The 24,093-nt window shown below is 38.0% G+C and overlaps 1 protein-coding gene and 1 long non-coding RNA gene across 2 annotated transcripts in view; one reads left to right on the plus strand and one right to left on the minus strand.

The window, feature by feature from the left end:
• The window catches only part of LOC107594017 (uncharacterized), a 10,711-nt gene extending 8,572 nt beyond the window's left edge, over window positions 1-2,139 (minus strand). Inside the window, exon 1 of the long non-coding RNA XR_001610138.1 lies at window positions 2,073-2,139. This is a non-coding gene — a long non-coding RNA (uncharacterized lncRNA). The remainder of the gene's footprint in view (window positions 1-2,072) is intronic.
• Window positions 2,140-2,953: 814 nt separating this feature from the next.
• On the plus strand, window positions 2,954-22,126 carry LOC107594014 (mucin-19-like). Its single transcript, XM_016283944.1, has 4 exons — window positions 2,954-3,142; window positions 15,111-15,481; window positions 19,567-19,719; window positions 20,889-22,126. Exons 1-4 carry the CDS (start codon window positions 3,061-3,063, stop codon window positions 21,078-21,080), a joined length of 798 nt encoding a protein of 265 aa, XP_016139430.1. The 5' UTR covers window positions 2,954-3,060; the 3' UTR covers window positions 21,081-22,126.
• The last annotated feature ends 1,967 nt before the right edge of the window (window positions 22,127-24,093 follow it).

Here is a 24,093-nt window from a genome sequence, read left to right on the forward strand (position 1 = left end):
AGGAGAGGGTTCCGTCGGGCCACTCTGCCATAAAGCCCCGACTGGTGGAGGGCTGCAGTGATGGTTGACTTTCTACAACTTTCTCCCATCTCCCGACTGCATCTCTGGAGCTCAGCCACAGTGATCTTTGGGTTCTTCTTTACCTCTCTCACCAAGGCTCTTCTCCCCCGATAGCTCAGTTTGGCCGGACGGCCAGCTCTAGGAAGGGTTCTGGTCGTCCCAAACGTCTTCCATTTAAGGAATGGAGGCCACTGTGCTCTTGGGAACCTTAAGTGCAGCAGAATTTTTTTTGTAACCTTGGCCAGATCTGTGCCTTGCCGCAATTCTGTCTCTGTGCTCTTCAGGCAGTTCCTTTGACCTCATAATTCTCATTTGCTCTGACATGCACTGTGAGCTGTAAGGTCTTATATAGACAGGTGTGTGGCTTTCCTAATCAAGTCCAATCAGTATAATCAAACACAGCTGGATTCAAATGAAGGTGTAGAACCATCTCAAGGATGATCAGAAGAAATGGACAGCACCTGAGTTAAATATATGAGTGTCACAGCAAAGGGTCTGAATACTTAGGACCATGTGATATTTCAGTTTTTCTTTTTTAATAAATCTGCAAAAATGTCAACAATTCTGTGTTTTTCTGTCAATATGGGGTGCTGTGTGTACATTAATGAGGAAAAAAAATTAACTTAAATGATTTTAGCAAATGGCTGCAATATAACAAAGAGTGAAAATTTTAAGGGGGTCTGAATACTTTCCGTACCCACTGTATTATAATGATGTCTGAAGGATCATGTGACACTGAAGACATTGCTAAATATATTAAAATAGAAATTGTAATAATATTTCACAATATTACTGTTTTTACAGTCATTTTAATTAAATAAATGCAGCCTTGGTTACACTTTCAAAAATGTTTTTAAAAAAATCATTATTCCAAACTTTTGACCGGTACTGAAAGTAAGGATATTGTTGTGATAAAATAAGGTGTCTATATTTTAATTTGTCCTTGGATGACAGAAGAAAAAAACCATCAAAAGTGTCTTTGCCCTTCATTTAATCTCATAGCTGTCTTCAAAAAACAATTGAGATATTTGTGTTTTTTCTTTTACTTTAAGTTGCTTTTGATAAATGCACACACTAAACGGCTACTTACGTACTTAACAGCCATTAAAAGCACAAGCTTGTTAATTTTTAATTCGTCTGTCCGCTTAGGAAAAAAGAAAAAGTCACCCACTATGAAGCAGAAAACAGATGAGTTTCCCTGTGAGTTATGGTCACGCTAAGTGCCTGGAGCGTCTTGCGTTACAAAACCACAGCCACAGGAATTAATTTACAGATTTGTTCTTTTCATTTAGTGCATCAATGATACATTCAAGAGACATACTGGCCGTTTGTAACTGGAGTGGCTTCTTTGCATAAGGCAGAACAGCTCAGGTTACGTGTGGCTCCATATGTGGAGTCTTGGCCATGCCGTCGGACCCTCCTCACACCGTGGTGTTAAGAGGTCCCACTCCACCCACTGCTGTTGGCCAGAAACGAACAGCCCAGGTGGATGTTGTATGCTTGGGCCTATCGTTTCACTTCCAAAAAGACAGAACAGAAAGAAGGAAATCAGTGTTGCGGTGTGCGTGTTTCTTCCCTGAGAGGTCAGGAAGGGGCTACAGCGTGGGGTTCACCCAAACTCCCCTCACCTCAAAAAGGGAGGGAAACTAAAAAAATCAGGCTTGTGGGAGGGGGACATATGTTCTCCGCTCTCTCCCCTCATCTGGCCGAAATGTTTGACAAGTAATTTTGCGAGCAGTCCCCAAGAACACACAAAGCTGCTCACACAGCACTGTTTCCAGATGTTCTCTGTGCGGCGCCAACACACAGATACATGTGAATGATTCCCACCCAGTCACACTGAGGAGAAATGAAAGTTTGTCCAGGGGAAATGGGTTTGCGTGAGGGTGTGCACATGTTTAGATACACTGGTGCATGTGCGTGTTGGCTTGTTCAGCTTGCCTTCCGTTCTTCACTTCCCTTGTGTGCGTGTGTTGGTATTTTTGGGTGATTGAGGGTTAAAGATGACTCACTGTATTACTCATTGATCCAGGGACACACAAATCCAGCGTGTGTGACGTGATGTGCTTTCACAAGCTGATCAGCTATGAACACAGTATAAAGTCTGCAGAGAAGCGAGAAGAAAGAACAGTTTGGTTAATACATCACACATTTGGCATAGTTAAAATATCGAAAGGGAACTATGAAATGCAAATCAAACATGCAAAATTAATTTAATCAGGGTTTTAAACTTTTCAGACCCAGGTACAGACACTCTGCAAGCCCTGGGACCCCCAATATAAAGAAAACTCTAGATTTTCTCTGTAACACTTCAACAAACATTAACTATTGAAGATAATTTCCACTTAAAAAATGAACAGTTACTGTGAGATTGTAATAAGGTCATATCGTAACATAAAAAGCCAAATCATGAGATATAAAGTGCAAATGTGACATAAAATCTGAATGAATCCAGCCTACATAATCATGTACAAATAAAAAAAAATTTTAATATGGAATCTTTTTAAAGGAAATCCTAAATGATTTATATATCTGCCATGATGCCCGTCCAAAACCCTCTGTGGACCAATGGATAAAAATCCTTTGTTTGGAATCACATAAATTACGCAAATTATGACAATTTTTATATTTAGTTAACCTAATAAAAATAAATTAATCGCATAATTCGCACCTGGTATATTCAGAAAACTACCAGTGAAAGGTTCTTAAGATTTTTAAAAATAAAATGAAATCCACAGCCTCACATATCTCTTATAATATCAAATGCACACAACATGAAGGAGGTGGCCTTCCCTGCAAGAAGATAAGGGCGATGGAGAGAAAGAGAGAGAGAGAGACGTGGGGGGAGTGGAGAGAGGCCATATAAAACCCCTGGAGCACAAGCCATGCTTTATCCTGTGACCCGCTCATTTCTGTCTCAGGCACAGGAAACCCCTAAACTCTCTCAGCCTTGCCCCAGCGCCTGCACACACTCTCTCACACACCTCAGTGTGCTCAGAGATGAAAATGGCTGTACGAAAAATGAATGAGCTCTGGAAAACGATGGGTCTGGCTTTAATGTTCAGCTTTCTTTTGCTTCACAGTAAGTTTATTTTAAGTCTTTTGTAAACTGTACTTTAAGTTTTGTGCCTTACATGCAGCGTTTCATGATTGCACACTCTTTTATGTTCTTAGTTTATATTCTGCATCATTAATTTTTAGGCTTCTTTGTTGTATGGATTTATAGGAACATCTTTTTTCCTTATAATTTGTTAGGAAATCATTCAGTAAGTGGATACATTATATTTTAAGTTGTATAAAAGCATCACAGTTTTTAAATGCTAGTATTTGGGGCTTAAGTGGCTTTTATTCAATTTTACTCTAAAACAGTCTCACCTTGATTGATGTGTTTATAGTGTTTACTCAGAGGAGACGAAGTTAAAAAGTTAGCGGGAAAACTCAAACAAAGGGCTCTGGTTTGGAGTGGAAACATGCCGTTGATCGTAATTGCGGGCTATATCCTGCTCTCCGTCTGGGTGGAGCTGGCTGAAACATGGGCGTATATGTGTTTAGAGACTGAAGAGGTTGGAAAAGTCTGGAAACTGTCTGAGGGGTCTGTTAAGCATCTTCATCCTGTTTTCTGAGACTACATTTGGTGAAATTGTCCTTTTGAAAAGCAGTCGTACATGGGGATTCGTTGTAGGACCACAGCGTTTGGTTCATGTTCTCCTGAAAATAGATGGATGTTTACATGATCAGCAACAGGGCTGAAGACAGTTGTGCATAAAAGGCACTCGCCTTCCAGGGAGGTTAACGCATGTCCGTTATTTCAAAAAGGAGTAAAAAAAGCTGGTTTGTAAGGGACGCCCTTGTGGGCAGGGCAGAGCTGTACGCCCCATTCCCTTTTCCCAAGAGGTGAGAGTAATGCTGTAATGGTGGGAATGTTTAAACACGGAGCAGCTTTTCAAGAGCATGTGGTTTAACAAACTTTTACCAGGAAACTAGTGCTGTTAAAATTGAAAAAGCAAAACTTTTTTTTTTTAAACAATTTTGTATAAGAAAAGTTCTACAAAAAACAGACTTCCATACCAGAAAAACCCTCATACAGCACATAATCAGTTTTCAAGCTAAATCAAAAATTTAATTCGGCAGCTGAAGAGAACCCTGCGTAGCTAGCCAAAGCTAGTGTGTAATATGAAATCTGAAGTTAATGTGCCATACATTCCTATAGTTATCCTCAAATGTTCAGCTCAGAGATTTTAATAAGAGTAATGTGAAACTGTAAACCAGCTGAATTCATTAGGCTGTAACAGCCAAGCTGCTGTTAAGACATCAGAGGCTGCAAGAAGACATTGTTCAAATGAAGCCACTTAGAGACCGCAAAGCACTATACATTTCCATTCCCACCAGTCTGTTAAACGCTTGACACTTTAGTGCAATTGGCACTCCTGTGAGACTTCGCCAATGGACGGTCACAGTGTAGCAACACTTTTCAAACAACCATGGAAATATGTGAGCATGGAGTTTTTAGATCATAAAATTAATGTCTACTGTCTCTAAGACACTGTTAATTGACTGCAAATTCAAACATCACTCTAGTGACTGAAACATCAGCACCGAAACACATTAATTTCAACACCACTTTGGCAGCATATTCAGCTCATTTCACAGGATTCCATGACTTCACTCGAAGCTAAAATTGTTGTTTATATGTTTTAAATAACATATTTGTGTTGTCAGAGTTTGTTCTTGTAGCGCAAACAGAAGCATATGACACTAATAAGGTCATGGGTTCAATTCCCAGAAAATACATGAACTGATAAAACTTACAGTATACCTAAAAAGCATCTGCTAAATACATACATTTAAATTCACAAAATGAGAAAGAGTGAACTGAAAAACCTTCAAATTACGATAACCGGATCAGTGGTTTCAGCCACGTGGACAGGCAACCACACGCTGCAGTTGCTTTAGAATTAAATTAACCAAAGCTAAGTGGCTAAAAGGGTCAAATTACATGGTATTTGAATGAGAACTCCAAGGAAAGACTCAGAAGAACTGCATTCCAACCGGCCACCCACGGTTCAAATGTGACAGTGACCTCCCAACGTAAGTATCGCTCTTTCAGAGGTGCAACCTTCCTCAACTGATGGATGGAAAGGGCAAGAAAGAATGATTCGCTATGACAGCCTGTTGGCAAATGTGTTTAGCTGAGCTCACATTCTCCCCATAGTTAGGTTAGCCACCCGAACAACACCCTGAATTTCAGTTACGACCTTTTCCCATGTAGTGAGTTCACCCATTATACACCCTGGTAGCAATGTGGCATTTCAGTGGACAGGTGCCAGGATGACGGTTGGTGCTTCCCAAGTATCATGGAATATTATTGAATCTGGCTGCGATTTGAGCTCAGCGGCGAGTGAGAAAACACCTTCACGAGTCTTTAGCTCCCTGGCAGACCTTGCGTCCCTTGAGCAGGTCTTTTCCCGGTCCTAAAACCGCTACTGTGGTGTATTACAGTTAGATATCTGGATAAAATCCAAGGCCTAGATCAACTGTACCAAAAGAAGCCAATTCATCTGCCCTGATCTGAACCAACACATGGGAATTCCCAAACTGAACAACACAGATGATGTTTAAAGGCACTATTATCAAATACGTAAAGTATTTTTATCACATTGGATAGGACAAGCAAAGCAAAGCTATTTAGTGGACAGCAGATGCATATTTTCATGGTTTTAGCTACACAAAGACACAGTCAAGGTACAAAGGAAGAAGAAGTTCATGCATGCCAGTGCATCACGCGTGATAAAAACAAGATGGATGGCAGGGGTCACTATGGGGCAAGGAGAGAAATTATAAGCTTGTGGACCTCCTATCCACATACCTTGGTTCTGGAACATTCTCTTTGGTTGACAATGCACTCTTTGGCCAATAAAAACAGGCAGTTGCCAGTTTCTCATGGCTTTAAGCTATTGCCTGGCATTCCTGCAGTCCCAGGCCACTCCGGTGAGGTTAACGTCATGTACCCAGCCTATACACAAATGCTGTAGGATATCTTACATCACTCCGATTTGGGTGTGCTCGGTCTCACTGGGCTTTTCAGAGATGCATATTGATTGAAACTGAAAGGGTGGAAAAATAAGCAGTTCATTCTGTGATTATGTGAAAAGATCATCTGAGCAAGCAGTAATTATTGCAAGTTGCATGTTTAGACGTTTATGTCCATCACTTCACTTATAATTAGGAATAGGATAAAACAACACGCATCATATTATGAACAAATGTGAAATAACAACTAACGTTTAATTAGTACATCATCTTAAATGAGAACAAAAAGACAATCTGGATACATTTCAGGGTTTGTTGTTGTTGCTCTTGTGAGTATGTTATTCTGAAGTTCCCCTGGCACTCCAATGTAGTTTTGCTGTTATTGCGTCTCTCACAGCTGGCATCCAGCTTCCAACCACTCTCACTCTGACACTGCGCTCTGGTAATATGACTATCCAAAAACCCAAAACATTAGTGTGTAATTAGCCTGTGGTTCAACAAAATCTGTAACGAGCGGAAACTCTAAGACACCATTTTGGACCAGTCTGCTGGTTGGATCATCATATTAGTCAAACAGCAACTCAGAAACTTTAATTGTAACCTTTGAGTTTTAATGTGTTCCCATTGATAAGGAACTTGTGCAACATCCTGTACGTAGTCATAAATTTGTGTATTTTCCATGATTAAAGGTTTAGTTCAGTTCCAGAATAAATATTTCCAGATAATTTACTCACTCCCATGTCATCAAAGATGTTCATATCTTTCTTTCTTCAGTTGAAAAGAAATTAAGGTTTTTGGGAAAAGCATTCCAGGATTTTTCTCCATATAGTGGACTTCAATGGTGGCCAATGGGTTGAAGGGCCAAATTGCAGTTTCAATGCAGCTTCAATGGGATACACGATCCCAGCCGAGGAATAAAGGTCTTATCTAGTGATTTTTTTATTTTATTTTTAAATGACAGATCATTTTGCTAAATAAGACCCTTATTCCTCGGCTGGGATCGTGTAGAGCCTTTTGAAGCTGCATTGAAACTCCCGGTTTAGACCTTCAACCTGTTGGTCTCTGTTGAAGTCCACAATTTTTCGACTGAAGAAAGAAAGACATGAACATCTTGGATGGCATGGGGGTGAGTAAATTATCAGGAAATTTTTATTCTGGAAGTGAACTAACCCTTTAAGGTAAAAAAAATAAATAAGAATAAACTCTTATCAAATGGTACAACAAATATATAAATATATCAAATATAAATAAGTAATGTTAATTTTATATATACATGTAAAATATTATTTTATATAAAAAATGTACGTACATTATTTACTATCAAATGAAATATATATTATTATAAAACTGTACCCTATTTGTGGACAGAGCCTTTTCATTAAATGTTTTTTACATACACAAATTGAGTTATACTATTGTTGTGTTTTTGTAATACTCGTTACATGCATGTAACTTTATGGAGAAGTTTGCACTTCTATAGCGGTTTATGCCATTTTGCCTGAGGAATAAACAGAGTTAATGTGGCTTGGCTGAGCCTCTTTAACCGATGGGGAAATTGCTGGGGTAATTAATGTTCCGCAAGCACAATAACACTGGGGCAATTCTACCTAATGTTCCCTAATTGAAAACATAAGATTGTATCCTTTGCTTGCCATCAAAAGCACGAGGACTTTCTCATGGCAGTCTTTCCTCCTTAACCACAGCGTTACAGAGCCCAGGGGATTTGTTACGGTTAGCCAGAAAGTGAGAGAGGGGGCAAAACCCAACCCCAGTTTTTCTTTTGTGTGATGAGAAGAAAAAAATCAGAAAGAAAAAAGATAGTCGCACCAACACCCCCACACTCGTCTTTCTGTTGTGGTCTTTTCTCCAAGCATTGTATATGCCGATCATGGCAGCGGATCAAACATTTAGATATCCAATTACATTGTCTGAATCAATCTGCATGATGATGTCAAAGAACAAGAGCTTGGAAAAAGTCCATGGACATCTGCACCCACGCAATGCTTGTGGTGCTGACAGTAAGCTGCAAAAGGTGGCGGCAGCTGGCAGTTAGAGGGGGTGACAAGATGATGCCTGTTTTGGACAGTAGGGGGTGCTCTTTAAAAAAAATAAGGTTTGAAGCATTAAAAACACAAAAATCCGCAACATTCGTTAAGCAAACCATAAATTATACTCTTATAGAATCTGTACTGTATTACTCTGGAGGGTTATTATGGAAATTAACACTGCAAAAACTGCAAAAAAGTGAATGAGACTCTATTGTCTAAGAATAGTAAAGGCATCCATTAGTAGGGTGGTCTGTGCATTAAATATACAGTATGTCTCGAACTGAGTCCAAAGGGCTCAGGAATGGGATTACTGTGTGAATGGTTAGCGCACCGTCTATAGTTTCTATCTGAGATACCTACATCCTGTCTGGCTTGGGGGAACATTCCACGCCCGACACTAATTTGATTAATTCCTTCACCCCGTTTTTGTTTTGTCAGAAAACAACTGGGCCATGGGCTCATTGCTAAGTAAACTCTCAGGATCAGTATGCTCACAAATGGAAATAGTTCTCCCATAGTTGGGGTGGATAGAGTGACCACTGGATTTGTAGTGCTTCAGTTAAAAGTGCCCATAAAGTTCTTTGACCTTTTGAGAAATAACATTTTGCGATTGCACCAACAGTGCATCACAGGAGCTTACGCTGGAAGATTTTTAAAATAAACCAATGAAAAAGACAAAAAATACTACAAAAATAAGTGAAATGTGAAATTACAAAAGCCAAGTTTTCAACGTTGGCTTGACAAAGTCTTTTTCGAAAATTTTAAAACTTAAAACTTCTCTCCCAACAGAGAGGTGGATTGACTGATGAATGGATGGATGGTATACACATAGAACAACAGATAGAACGATAGAACAATGTAAGTAAACATATAGAGCTCAGGCCTGCTTAAGTGAGGGGATTGGGCTGCAGCTGACTGTCATCACCAAGACATGCTCTCTATGGCCTGGGTGGAGAAGCAATGAGTCTCAGGCTGCCGTCCAGCCTAGCCGGCTGCAGACATCAGAGCCTCATGTTAAAGCACAAAGTACACAGGGAGGAGAGTGCTTCCCTTGAGATCTGTGCATCTGGAGATTGAGAGAGATGGACTCCACCCTGCTGGACAACACGTTAGTGATTATTAGAGTGAATACTGGCCCTTTTGAGTCGCCTGCATCCGTCATCACACTCTTTCCTCTTTCGCTAAGCTGTTTATTTAGGTTTCTCCTGTTTCAAGCAGACACCGAGATAAGTGATTTCGAGATGGCCTTCCGTCCTGCTAGATAATCACACCACAGATCTGTGTGAGGACAGAAGAACAAGAGGAGGGCTCTGTTAAGAAGACAAAGACTGTCCCAGAGTTCAACAAGCTTGTGATTTAAACATTAATGCGGGTAGAGATTAAAGACACTCCCTTATGAACCGTGAAAAGGCAGATTGCTTATCGCCGCATTCCTACTGGGGATTGAGCTGAGGATACCATCCAGAAATCCTCCAGAGTCAGAATGAAAGCAGACATGCCTTTAGATTCCCAGAAATAAATGTCTCTGGGAAAATTACAGTGACATCATTTTTAGTCACATGAGTAGGCCCATGGGACATTTATAGAGGCAATGATACAAAAATGGTCTATAATGCTTTAAACTCTAATTAAAAAAGGTTATCTGGAGTTCTTCTACCATATTTCTAGTTCATGCAAATAAAAACACAAAATCTAGCTCAATTCTTGAAATTTGAATCCTACAACCAAGACTTAAAGGAACAGTTGACCCGAAAATGAAAATTCCATCATATACATATCTGGCAAAGGTAAACAATGGCAAAATTTTCATTTCATGGGTGAACTATCCATTTAATGAGGTACTTACTTTAAAATAACCTTAAGCATTTTATGGGCATTTCTCATGGGATTCTGGAAGAAGGAGGAGGTTTTAGCTCTCAGGTTTATATCAGAGCTGTCAGGACGTGTCTGGCTAAGCTTACTGCCATACATCCATTCAGGCACAGCTGAGAGCACGAGGGATTTTGAGAGTCTTTGCCTGAGATTGTCTCATTACATCAGACCAGACGTGCCAGAACACCATGGAAAGGATTAAAGTGATTCAGAAATCTGGAGAGTACATTTGGTCCCTGTTGTGTCACTTTCCTTAGGAAAACAATGATTCCGGTCATATTTCTGTTGTATTGGTGGATGAAAAACATGCATCGAAGCGGTTAGGTGGAGTCACGTACTCTCACTCTTCCAGAACTTTGTTTGTGCTTGCTGTCGAGCATCCAGATGTCAGACTGATGACTAGATTTCACTGCAGCACAAATTGTGATATATTCGATACGTCAAGATGGTTATCTCATTTGGGAAGAACATTTGATGGGTTGAGTTTTATGCTTGTTTAGACTGCAGCAAGACAACTGACCTACTTCATCAACCTAGAAACCAAATTATCTCATTTCTAATCTGTATCATGGTGACTGAAAAATCATCATTAATATTTTCTATCTTTCATCTCCAGCGTAGCGCTTTAGATTGTGTACATATTTGAAGGAGCATGCAAGTACATGTGCGATGAATGTAGCTATAAAGTGGCATGACTGAAGATCATAGTTAGTTTAGTAGATTTTAAGTGAGACATCAAGACAGATGTTAGCACACCAGGCATTTCATAATGCATTTTGTAACTGTTTAAAACTGTAAAAAAAATAATATCAAGAAACAATTCATGCAGTTTTACGTGACTACACTGTAAAAAATAAGTGTAATTTTAACTGTAACATTTTGTAAAAACGCTACGGGAAAAAACTGTTAATAGGTTAACAGTAAGTTCCCGTACTATATACAGGGAAAAACTGTAAAATATCTAACCAGACATTTCATGTAATTTTACAGTAAAATGCTGTTAATTTGACAGTTTTTAGAAGTAAAAATAACAGATCAATGTATAATTTACAGTCAAAAACTGTAAACTGATATTCCCAGAATTCCCGGCATGACACACCACATTTGAAAGTATTTTGTTTAAATAATCATGTTTTAAAAAAAGTTTTTGTTATTAGTTATGTATATTTGGGCTTTATGTTACATCTTCTGTTGTTTAATGAAAGTTCATGTGGCTTTCTCTTTTACCACCTGCATTATTATGGTGGTTGTCAGTATGTTAAAGGTACAAAACAGATTTTAATAGCAGTGTGCATTGTTGAATTTACTGGTTTACATTCAAATTTTCTTGTGTGTAAATTACAGTTTTATACTGTAAAATTTACAGTTGTTGGCCGTAATTGTGTTTACAGTTTTTCTTTATTTTTTACAAAATTATTCTGGCAACCACAGCTGCCAAAATTATTTTGTAAAAACTACAGATTTTTTTTTACAGTGTACTTATGGATTTTATGCATAAATAAATGCATATTGTGAGAGTATGTAGAAACTTTATGCCTAAAATCTACATAACATTTATGGATAAAATTTATGCATTTTATGCTAGAGCAAATTTAAGCATAAAACTTATGCATACACTCAGACAGCACACTTCCCGACTGCCCACATAAAACTGGAAAGTACTTTCTCGATTTGGCAAACTCAGATTTGACTGGCTGACTTCACGCAACACAAGGTTTTTATCAGTCCTCCTGGAAACAAAATTGTGTTCACAAGGTTTAATCGGAGGTCTGGCTATGAAGGACAACATTTACATGGAAATTAATTTGTTAGTCAAGACTTACTCCCAGATTGTCTAGAGTGACTTCATTCACCACAAATATCAGTGTTCCCAGGTATATAGATGGTGACGTCGTACCGTAATACTCGTGGTGCATAAAGAAGATCTGTAAAGTTGCAAAGACTAAAGTCTCAAATCCAAAAAGATATTCTTTATAAAATTTAAGAGTCAACTACACCTACCTAAAACGGCTCGTTCTAACACGCCCCCACATGTCTACATCACGATGTGGGAAGATTTGCATAACACCGCCAAAATGTTCACGCAAAGAAAGAAGGCATAACTTTTATTCTCGCTATAGTATTGTTGCTGCCGCCATGTCATGAAGACGCTGTGTGTTTCATTGTGAAAGCGAAACTACTTTGTTTGGCCTTCCAAAAGAGATCAGCTAGAGCTGATCCGTGCTGGTCGCTGAGGAAATATCTCAACTTCTTGCGGTGGATTGCCGGATCGGCTTTCACCGTGGACGAAGTGGAGTCCAGCCCGGGGTCGTCACATGTGGTTGCCGCAAGCCAGCCGCTGGCCAATCAGAGCACATCTCGCTTTTCAGACCGATGAGCTTTGTAAAAATCGAAGCGTTTCAGAAAGGCGGGGCACAGAGAAACAATAATGTACAGTACGTGGAAAATAATGTGTTTTTTGAACCTCAAACCACATAAACACATTTCATTACACCAAATACACAAAATAATGTTCTTTTTAGCAACATCATATGACCCCTTTAACATCTACCTAATTTCCCTTAAAATCCAAAATTACATAACTATGATGCACTAATTCTAATTTCGCATAACACTGACTTGGGACAGAAAGTATGCAAAACAGGACATTGCTAGTGTGTGTGACTGTGCTGCTGGGAGGAGAATTTTGTTTTGTACACAATTAAAGACGTTCGTCTTCATACACATTGAAAAAGAATGTGGCACTTCTCATTTGTAGAAAACGCACAAATACAGAAGTGTACAAGGGCATTCATGTACACTGGTCTTGTTTATATGATGTTAGGAGAAGAGGGAACATTTTTCCTAACAATTATTATATCAATAAACATGTCAGGTTTTGGCTTGTGTAAGTCAGCGCTTAGTTTTATTAACATTTTTAAGAGATGTAGGATGCATGCCCAGTTCAGCCAATTAAAATATATGGCTAGCCACACACAGTATCTAGCCCGATAGACGTGCAAGATACTCAGGGTGTTTCTGTAATGAGGGAGGGGTGCTTCAAGCTGTGAGTGCGGGTGAGCACTATCACGGTGGCCATGCATCCTTTAAAATCACTAAATGCTAAGAGTCACAAACAGAAAGTGAGCTATCACTAAGAGATTTGAGCTTGACCAAGCACAGATTGTCATTTCTTGATGGTTTAACTAAAAAGATTCATCAAGGATTGTTGTTCCTGCACGATACGGTCACACCTGTTGAGACAAATGTAGAATCACTTTATGATCAGACTGTGGAAGGTATCTTAGTATTTCTCGTTAGGAAAACACAAGACCACCCAGCATGAGCTCCAGATGGCATTCTGAAGCCTCCATGACAAGTTTGATGGCAAAACGTGTGGTGTCCTAAATGACACCAGAAATTGTTCTAGATTTAGAGCTCAGCTGCTCCAATCCCCAATGCCAAAAAAACTTTGTCAACTCTTTGCTCAAAACCACTTAAAAGACTATTCCAGGTTCAACTGAGCATTTGTGCACAGCATTTGTGGCACGTTATCACAATAATTAATTTCCAGTTGTCCCGTTTCCTTTAAAAACATTTCACACTAATGTCAACATGACTTTAGTGTGAAAATAATCACTATCTTATGTGTAGCTAATAATTTACCTACAATGATTTACCTTGAACGTGTCAGTCAAAAGTGAAAACTAGTAGTAGTAGTAGTTTTTCTTATAATGTTGCTTTTAGCAAGAACTCAAGTTCAATGACTATCGGATATGGCATATTTAGTTGAGGATGCAACACCTAAAACAAACGGGCAAACAAATTCATTTGTACTTTACACCCGGCCACTCGCTTCCTGCATTCAAGGTCTCTAGACATAACTCTTTACAAAAGAGTGTGGTAATGTACAGCAAAGACAAAGTGTGATGTGATTCGAGTGTGATGTTTATTTGCTCAGTCAGTGTCAGGAGCATTAGCCTCCAGCTTAAGTTATTAATAATGCAGAGTGGCTGTGCAAACAAGGCACATTTTTGGAGAGGGTGGAGACAGAAGGGCATTAAATAACGGTCAGAAAGGGCCAGGCTTTTTTAACCTCTTCTCAACCTCAGGGTGCACCTACCACCCACATGTTAGCAAACACTGAGCGGCAGGCTCTGGATAAGGCCTGGTCAAACACTGCAAATACTTATTGACTGCATGATATACAATGTGAACAGGTGGCATGGAAATCTTTGCTAAAATCCATACTGTACCGTTTTTCTAAACTTTTAAAATTAATATATTTTTAAATTTATTTAAAAAAAAAAGAAAAGCAAACATACAGAAAAACACAAATACAATGCAACCAGTGCAATCCAGTCACAAACAAATTGCTTTTATGAATAAATTCTCTTTAAATAAAAAAAACACTGGGAAACTTGTGTAGTCTGATTCACATACAAACGTCTCTAATGAACAAATTATTTTTAGTGAATGAAAAACATACAGCACAACCAGTACAGTCCCATTATTAAGAAAATGACTCCTATGAGCCGATTCTTTTTAGTCAATCAGAAACTTGACAACTAGTGTAGCCTGATTCCTGATACAAATAGTCTTATGAGTCAGTTCTTTTAATGAATGGTTCAAAAAGACAAGTTACCAGTTTGAATCAGAATGAGAATTTCATATGTCAGCAAAATGGACATATAGCCTAAATGAGCACTGGAACTGAATCAGAATCTATTTAAAACTAAACAAAGAGCTTGTAAGTAAGAATTAAATATACTGTTGTTGCTCTCTAAAACCAGCAATTGGGCCTTTGATATGTCCCGCCCCAACTTCCTGTTTCAATAGGAAATACAACAAAAATTTACTAGTTTGCAAATAGATGAATGTTCTGTGTCTGGAAGTGATCTACCAAACAATTAGCTATTTTTATGCAAAATCAATGAGATCAAAATGTAATTGCTGTTATGGACGGCACATTAATGGCAATTTTGTTCAAATTTTATCATGTCCTTCATTATTTATGTAACATGACGCTACATAATTCACCAAGGTGAGGTGGAAGTGCAATCTAAAGCTTGTCATCTTACAGTATTTGACATCTTTAACATTTTCTGTGTTACCATGCAGGTTGTCAGGGAGCAGATTCGTTAACAACCTCGACAGCAGGCCCGACAACAAACTCGACAGCAAACCTGACAGCAGACCCGACAGCAGACCCGACAGCAGGCACGACAACAGGCACAACAGCAGGCCCAGCAGCTGCAAACCCAACTTCTGGGCCTGCTGTTCAAAAAACACCTGACCCAAGCCAACCAGGTTCTGTTGGCACTACTGACATGGGTATGAGGCCTCGGTTAGCTGCCAACGCTGCTGATGCCAGCCTGCCTACATCTGTACCAGGACAATCAGAATCCACAGACCCAATGAACTCTAATGTGAAAGAAAACATAATGATGGCGAACAATCCAGTCTCAAATCAAGGTTCCATAATTACAAATGTAAGTAATTTTGGGTCACTAATATCATGGATAAGAATTCTGGGTGGGAAAAAAAACAATGGTCCAAAATCAATGTACATTTGACAGTTCAGTTAAGAACTATCAGAGTTGTCTTTTAGTTTATGATTAATCATTGTTTTTTATTGGTCAACAGCTCTAAGCACATGCAGAAGATGTGATTTTTTTATTTCATTTTAGTTAATTTGACCAATTTAGCTGACATTTTTATTATATTTAGGATTCACATTCACAAGTTTCATCAGGTGGTACAGATGGTAATACCATGGCACTATCTACTTCCAAAAATATTATGACACTACCACTGCACTTCTCCAGAACAGACGGTTTAGTAGTACCATGGTCTTTTTAGTACTTTACTTTTTTTTTTTTTTTAAATACCATGGTACTTTACTTGTGGACATTTACCAAAAAAAAGGTGCTAAATAGCACTAAAAGTGGTTCTTTGGCTCGTAATAATAGGGGAATAACTTTAAGTGCTACATAGCACCTATATCTTTAAAGATGGTGCTATAGCACCTTAACCACCCCAAAGAACTGCTGAAGAACCATTACAGGTTCTTTATAGGTGCTATATGAATTTAACAGTAAAAGACTGTAAAAATGCTACATTAAAAACCTGTTAAATGGTTAACGGTAAGTTCCCCTATTATATACAGTGAAAAACTGTATTGGACATTACATGTAATATTACAGTAGTATACCGTTTTTGGAAGTGGGAAAAAGTTAGTATAATTTACAGTGAATAACTGTAAATTGACATTCCCAGAATTCCCTGCATTACATTTCAAATTTCATGTTGTTTTTTTAATAACTATGTTTCTTAGTTTTTTTCTTAGCAGTTGTGTACATTAAGGTTGTATGTTACATCTAATGTTGTTCAATTAATGTTTATTGCATTATTTCAGTTTCATGTGTGTTACCATGATGGTGTTTAGTGTTTGTGTGAATGACACTGTGCACCTTCTATATATTTTAATATTTAAAAGCTGCTTGTAGTGTTGTCACGGTACCAAAGCATAACACAAAAACATGCTAATTGAACACATTTTTATTAATAACGTTAAACAAAAATTAAATGTACAAAACCAATGCCATTCTTTATACTTATTTAAAATTGTTTCAGGTTTTTCCACAAGGGATAAAAGTATGAAAAATGTAAACAAGTTTCACCCAAAAGTTTAGTCATAGTTCTGCTGCTACTGAAAAACATCTATAAACTGTTGTCTGTTATAGGGTTTGCTGGTGTTTCAGGATCTTCCTCAGTCTACAGCTGTAAAAGGAAAATATAATATACTTAAGTAAAGCAATGGGCTGAGTCTGACCAAATGCAACATAAGATCATTGACACCAGCTAAAATATAACTTTTCAGTAAATAACAAACCTCAGCTTTTATAATAAATTTAGGTAAGATTACATATATTAAGTGTATATCAAATAGATGAAAACTGTAGTATTAAAAACACTTTACTATAAGATGCTATTTGTTAGATAACATGACCTAACAATAAACAATAGTTATATGGCAATTATTCTTCTTAGGGTTAATTTCAAAGTTCAATCTGTTAAAATTATTTAATGCACAATGAACAAACATGAATGATCAAGTGTTTGTATTAAATAACATTCACAAACATTAATGAATGTTTTAAAAAATATATTGTTCACTCACTGTAAGATGTTACTAGATCTAACATTGTACAGTAAAGTCTATACAGGAGATCAAATTTGACTGTACTTTTATTTAATTCAAACTGTGCTCATATTTAATTTTAAAGGGCTTTTAAAACCTGCTAGAGACATTCAGCCAAGAATTACAACTAACTAACTAAAAAAATAAAAAAATAAACATTTTTTCTGCTGGACTGATATGACAAACACTATATGACATAAACACCATACATTTGTACATTCTCTAACACGTATATTTTGGTTACACAGTTCATTTAAAAGCCTTAAAATAGTAAATACCATTATGTCCTCCTGTTTTACAGTAATAAAAGTTATAGGCGCATTAAATAGTTAAAGAAATCATTTTGAACAAAATTAATTCTAATGCTCATTATATTAGCATTAGCCGCGCTTATGTTAATGATTAACTACTTACATGTTTATTTCAATCCGAAATTCAAATTAAAATATGGAATAATATTCATAACAGAAGCTCTAAATATTAAAAATGTAATTGAAACTTACCTGAACTTGATCGGGGTGTTTTGTTAGTTTGATGCATTTCCTCCTCTTGAGATCACCACTGCTTTTAAGAAGAGGTTGCCAGGTTTTCACAACAAAACCCGCCCAATCACGTTTCGAGGGGGTACCCCGTTTAAAAATCGCGTTCCGAGGATAAAATACGCATGTTTTGGCGGGGTTCCCCTGGTAAAATTCACATTCCAGGGGCTAAATATCACGTTAATGGGGTCGTTTTTCAACCCGCGGACATGAAAAACAACCCGCGGCAACAGTCTTAAAGCAGCCCAATTCTGCGGGAAAACCGCGGACCTGGCAACACTGGAAGAGGCTAGCTTTCGGATAGCTCATCAAGAACCGGGTTGACCGGGTACTCGGTACCACCGGTACTTAAAAAAACCTGGTACCATAACGTTTTCATTTTTTTAGTACTGACTTGGTACCGAAATACCGGGTCTTTTGACAACACTAGCTGCTTGTGATAGGCTTTGGTTCATCGTGTGATTTTCTCATCACCACCTGCATTTGGTGCAGTCAGTGTTCACAAAGGTACAAAACAGATTTCAGTACTTCAGTGGGTTGGTATATTAACATTATATCCATTAATGAAATTATGGTATTTAACTGTAAATTTAAGTAAAACCGTAAAACGCTGCTACCGTATTTTTTTTACTGTAAAATTCTGGCAACCACATCTGTCGTTTTTTTATTGTAAATTTTACAGAATTTTTTTTACAGTGAGCACTTCAATTGGTTACCCTATGATTACGAGCCAAAGAACCACTTAGCGGTGCTATATAGCACCTGAACTACCACAAAGAACCGCTGAAGAACCAGTAGCAGTACGATGATATTTTTGAAAGAAATGTACATGAAATTTACTACCATGGTATATTTCAAAGTACCATAATAATACTATTATACTAACATCATTGTACCATGGTACTGCCATAGTACTTTTTTTGTAAGGAAAGTATTTCTATAAATACAATTGTATATGCCAATCATTTTGTAGATTTGTATAAATCAAAGTACCACAATATTACCATTTGATACTATCAATGTACCACTGTACCTACAAAATACATTTTTGGCAAAGGAACTTTGTGTAACTGCATTTATACTTTCGTTTACATGTTCATACATTACAGTGAGGCCATATTAGCATCATACCAATGCACACATTCAATATTTACCCCAAAAGGTCATCAGAAGAGCTTAAAACAATCTAAACTCCACTATAAAGTACCTCTACAAGACTTTTCAAGTATCTCTACTTTGCCAACCTAAACCAATGGACAGAGTGACTTTAGATGTTTTCAGCTGCCGTCATCTGCGTCCGTGTACATTAGAAAGGAAGGAAGCTTTGTGTCTGAGAGGATAAAGTTTAGCAGGGCAGTTTGAGCTGTTGATGCCTGTGAGCTCAGATTAGGGAGATCCTGTTTTGTCATTCGCTATAAATAATCCCTCCAAACAAAAGATGAATGAGTGGGAGAGAATAGGGGCTTCCTCTCACTGCTGCCATGCAGTTATGAACCCAGGAAAGAGGTTAGACAAGACTTGGGGGGTAGATGATGAGCGTCCATTGTTGGCAAGAACAGATCTGAGACTGATGAAACCGTAATTTTACGAAGCTACAAGAATACTTTTTGTGCGCAAATAAAACCAAAAAAACGAATTTATTCAACAATTAATCTCCTCTGCGTCACCCTGGCGCCATTTTGGAGAGTATCACATACGCATGTTGTTAAGGGACACCCAAACTAAATCAACATCACTTGATTAAATACCTATAAAATGACTCAAATTGCTGTTGAAGCTCTCCAATATTTAATCCCAGTTTTTGTTAAACTTGTTGTTTTTTGTGTTTCTCTAGCCGAATGATGAGAAAGAAAAGAATGTTGCCTCTGGATCTTCTCCTGCTGTTTTCGTGTCTGTGCTGGTGACCGGCTTACTGCTTGCTGCTATAATAGTCGGCATATACTACTTTAAGTGCCATCGCCGAACTAACGGCAAAGGCATGAAACTGGTGAGTGTCAGACTTACTGAACGCCAGAAAAACATCCCATTAATTGTAATATCCTTTCTTGAGGATGCTCTAACTCAACACTAAACAAATCTTTGAATCAAATTTATACATTCATTCACTTCCTGCTGTCTAAACCCTCAAATTGATGACTTCACCAACAGTATCTCCACCACCAAGTGTTCCCAATCAAATTCCCATTTTGAATGTGTTATGCATGTATTTTAATTGCAAAGTTCAGCGTATTTGGTAGGGAAATGTTGCCAAGCTCATAATTAGGAGGGAAACAATTGGCAGCATATCAGTGCAGCGCAGTTCCTCCAGCACACACCCCATCGAATGTTCAGAACCACAACACATGCTAGTGAAACACTAACTGTTTCATCTCCTTGCCAATAGTTCTAAGCTGTTTTCCTTCTCTGTTAAATGATGAGAAATGATGAAAGTGAAACAAAGTGCACTCTCGGCAGACCTCAGAAAGAGTCTTACAATGAAAAAATACTTACATTCATAGGGCAGCATTTCATAAGCCATATGCTGCACAATAAATGCTTTAGCTTTGAAGGAAAATCTTCCATCAAACAAAAATTATTTTATGGAAGTTTACATGTTCTGCTCAAAGAACACCCTCCCCTTAATTCAAGGGTCTTGCTCATCAGCGCTGATTTACAAAAATACTGACTAAAAAATGAAAAATCTTAATTTTAATAGTTTAATGCAGTCAGTGCATCAAATTTGACAAAAGTCTAACATAGAATCTTGATATGAACTCCATAATTTCTCATCAAATTCTTCCAAGACCTCATGATCTACATGATTAATCGTTGTCTCATTTGTGTCTACTGTCATTCATCCCAAGAAATTCTAGAAGAAACATCTCCTTATTCTCCTAGGAAACATCAAGTCTCCTGAGTTATAAATCTTATGCTCAATTTGAATTTATAAATTTGAGCAATGCAATTTGTTCTCTGGGAATAGGCTATTCCTGGGGTTAATTGTCTTGCAAAATAAATAATAATAATAATCAGTAATAATTATAAGTAGTAAAAAAATAATAATAATAATATATAATTTAAAAAAAGAATATACAAATTTAATAATAATCATCATCATCATCATAATAATAATAATAATAATAAATAAAATCTTTGTTTGTATTTTGTTTTCCACAGGCTGAGGAGTCTTACATGGCTGACGAGGAGAACCAAGGCAACACTCTGGTGTCTGTGGCCCCTCTAAACCAACCCGAGCCCCAGGAGAAGCCCAGTCTTAACGGAGAGTCACAAGAGGCAGTTAAGGCCCAAACTCCTCCTGCTGCCACCAACGGTCACTCTACCACCAAAACAGCAGACACTGAGCTGTGAACAAGCCAACCTGCCACCAAGGGTCTGGGCGGAACGCTTAGTCCCTGCTTCTTAAACCCAGCTCAATCTACTGCATTGACCTTGGCCATAAGGCACAAAGGAGACAAAGACTCAAATTCCCACTGCAAAAATTTCAATTTAAGTTCATACAGAACAACTTTTGAGGCAAACTGGTCAAGTAATCCTCCTCCCGATCTATCAAAATAAATGTACACGTTTCAATACTATATGAACATTTGTTGTACGTTAAGAAAGCAGTTGTAAGTGCCAGTTATGGCAGTGATGATTTACACAAAGAACATTATATAAATTCAATAAAAAAAAATAAAAAAACATTTTAGTCCAAGAGGTTCACCCTTTCAGTATAATACAGTAATGCTGTGGGGTGGGGGACCTTTCCCATGAGTCATTGCTGGCTTCCATAAGAGCAGCCAGGGCTGGAACGGAACGCCGGGAGGATTCTTGCTCCTGTCCCAGCGCTCCACAGCTTCCAGCTGAGAGTAAATCACATGACACCATAAAGAAGCATTCAGAATCCAATGGACGTGAGTTGTGTTTTTGTTTGCGACGGGTTGTTTGTGTGTTTCTAGACTGTATGAAATGTTCTATATGTTCGTCTTTGTGTACAGTATGATTTGACTAGTTAATAGTCTTGTATAATTTTGTTAATATCACTGCATGACAAAGTAATGATTCCGTGAGTTGCTGAGCATGAGAAATCAGTTCAAGCGTCAATCCATCAACTCCATTTCATTGCTGCAAACAACCCTTAACGTACAGTAAAATCCAACCAATTAGATATGCTGCAAAGCCCGTTAGTGCTCAGGGTGACAGCTAAATGTTATCTGACATTTCTGGATTGTGTTACAGCTTTACCGTACTTTGTACACCAGTATTATGCTCTTTTTGTAATATTTTTATTCTAGACATTTAGATGTAGTGTTTATGGATTGAATGACTGACTTAATCGTTTCAATGACCTGCCTTAATTACTAGAAGTTTCTTGGGTGGGTGCTTTTTATTTTGTATCTGCATTTGCTACTACACTGTACAAAAGTCATTAGGCAAAAAAATTATGTAATTGGGTGCAGTCATGAAACCCTGGACCATCGTTTTTAGTTTTACTCAATTCACTCCAATACAATGAAAAACAGTGCAGACAAAAAGAACATTTCTACACTACTTTTAAACCCATATCTTTTTTAATGTTTTACACTTCTTCACAAAATTTCTGACACCAGACTGACTAAACTTGGGGTCAAAATTTGGTGCTAGAGTGACTGTATCTCTTAAAATAAACCAATAGAAAATTATGTTTTAAATGTACATACATATGAATACCATGTCCTTTATTTCAACTATGACATTTTGTTTTAACATTCCGGTGTTCCGTCATATTTTGGATCGGTGTACTAGCATTGTGTTAAACTGATGTATGTTTGTGATAGGAATAAAGTTTTGAAAAATAAATTGATATGTGTTCACTATTCATTTCTACTTTACCCCAGTGAGACCTCGTCTTTGTGTGCCTTGGATCTATATGATCCAATTTTTCATTTATTTGGCTTCTAGGCTGTTTACTCAAGAATTTGTGTTTGATATGAAATGAACACATATGTTCTCTCTCCATCTCTCCCTCATTCCTCAACACACGTGCAGAAATTTGGCTGGCATCTAAAAGCCATTTAAGCAAACAGCTGGTTTGCATAAGAGAGGGCGATGACATCAGAGAGCAGGGATTCGGGTGGGGTTCAGTGGACCCTCATCACTTTAAGAGAAATCAAGTCAGCAAGACTGCTGTCTCACGCCCTCTGAGTTCTGCCACTAATCACCCTAAAACACAAAGCGGTAAATGGGATAATGATGATATTACAAATATAATCTCCTAGAAATATTATAATATAATATACAAACCCAATTCCAAAAAAGTTGGGACACTGTACAAATTATGAGTAAAAAAGGAATGGAATAATTTACAAATCTCATAAACTTATATTTTATTCACAATAGAATATAGATAACATATCAAATGTTGAAAGTGAGACATTTTGAAATGTCATGCCAAATATTGGCTCATTTTGGATTTCATGAGAGCTACACATTCCAAAAAATTTGGGACAGGTAGCAATAAGAGGCCGGAAAAGTTAAATGTACATATAAGGAACAGCTGGAGGACCAATTGGCAACTTATTAGGTCAATTGGCAACATGATTGGGTATAAAAAGAGCCTCTCAGAGTGGCAGTGTCTCTCAAGATGGGCAGAGGATCACCAATTCCCCCAATGCTGCGGCGAAAAATAGTGGAGCAATATCAGAAAGGAGTTTCTCAGAGAAAAATTGCAAAGAGTTTGAAGTTATCATCATCTACAGTGCATAATACCATCCAAAGATTCAGAGAATCTGGAACAATCTCTGTGCGTAAGGGTCAAGGCCAGAAAACCATACTGGATGCCCGTGATCTTCGGGCCCTTAGACGGCACTGCATCACATACAGGAATGCTACTGTAATGAAAATCACAACATGGGCTCAGGAATACATCCAGAAAACATTGTCGGTGAACACAACCCACCCTGCCATTCGCCGTTGCCGGCTAAAACTCTATAGGTCAAAAAAGAAGCCATATCTAAACATGATCCAGAAGCGCAGGCGTTTTCTCTGGGCCAAGGCGCATTTAAAATGGACTGTGGCAAAGTGGAAAACTGTTCTGTGGTCAGACGAATCAAAATTTGAAGTTCTTTTTGGAAAACTGGGACGCCATGTCATCCGGACTAAAGAGGACAAGGACAACCCAAGTTGTTATCAGCGCTCAGTTCAGAAGCCTGCATCTCTGATGGTATGGGGTTGCATGAGTGCGTGTGGCATGGGCAGCTTACACATCTGGAAAGGCACCATCAATGCTGAAAGGTATATCCAAGTTCTAGAACAACATATGCTCCCATCCAGACGTCGTCTCTTTCAGGGAAGACCTTGCATTTTCCAACATGACAATGCCAGACCACATACTGCATCAATT

This window comes from Sinocyclocheilus grahami, unplaced genomic scaffold, assembly GCF_001515645.1.
Source record: "Sinocyclocheilus grahami isolate Dianchi unplaced genomic scaffold, SAMN03320097.WGS_v1.1 scaffold178.1, whole genome shotgun sequence".
Classification (NCBI taxonomy): Eukaryota; Metazoa; Chordata; class Actinopteri; order Cypriniformes; family Cyprinidae; genus Sinocyclocheilus; species Sinocyclocheilus grahami.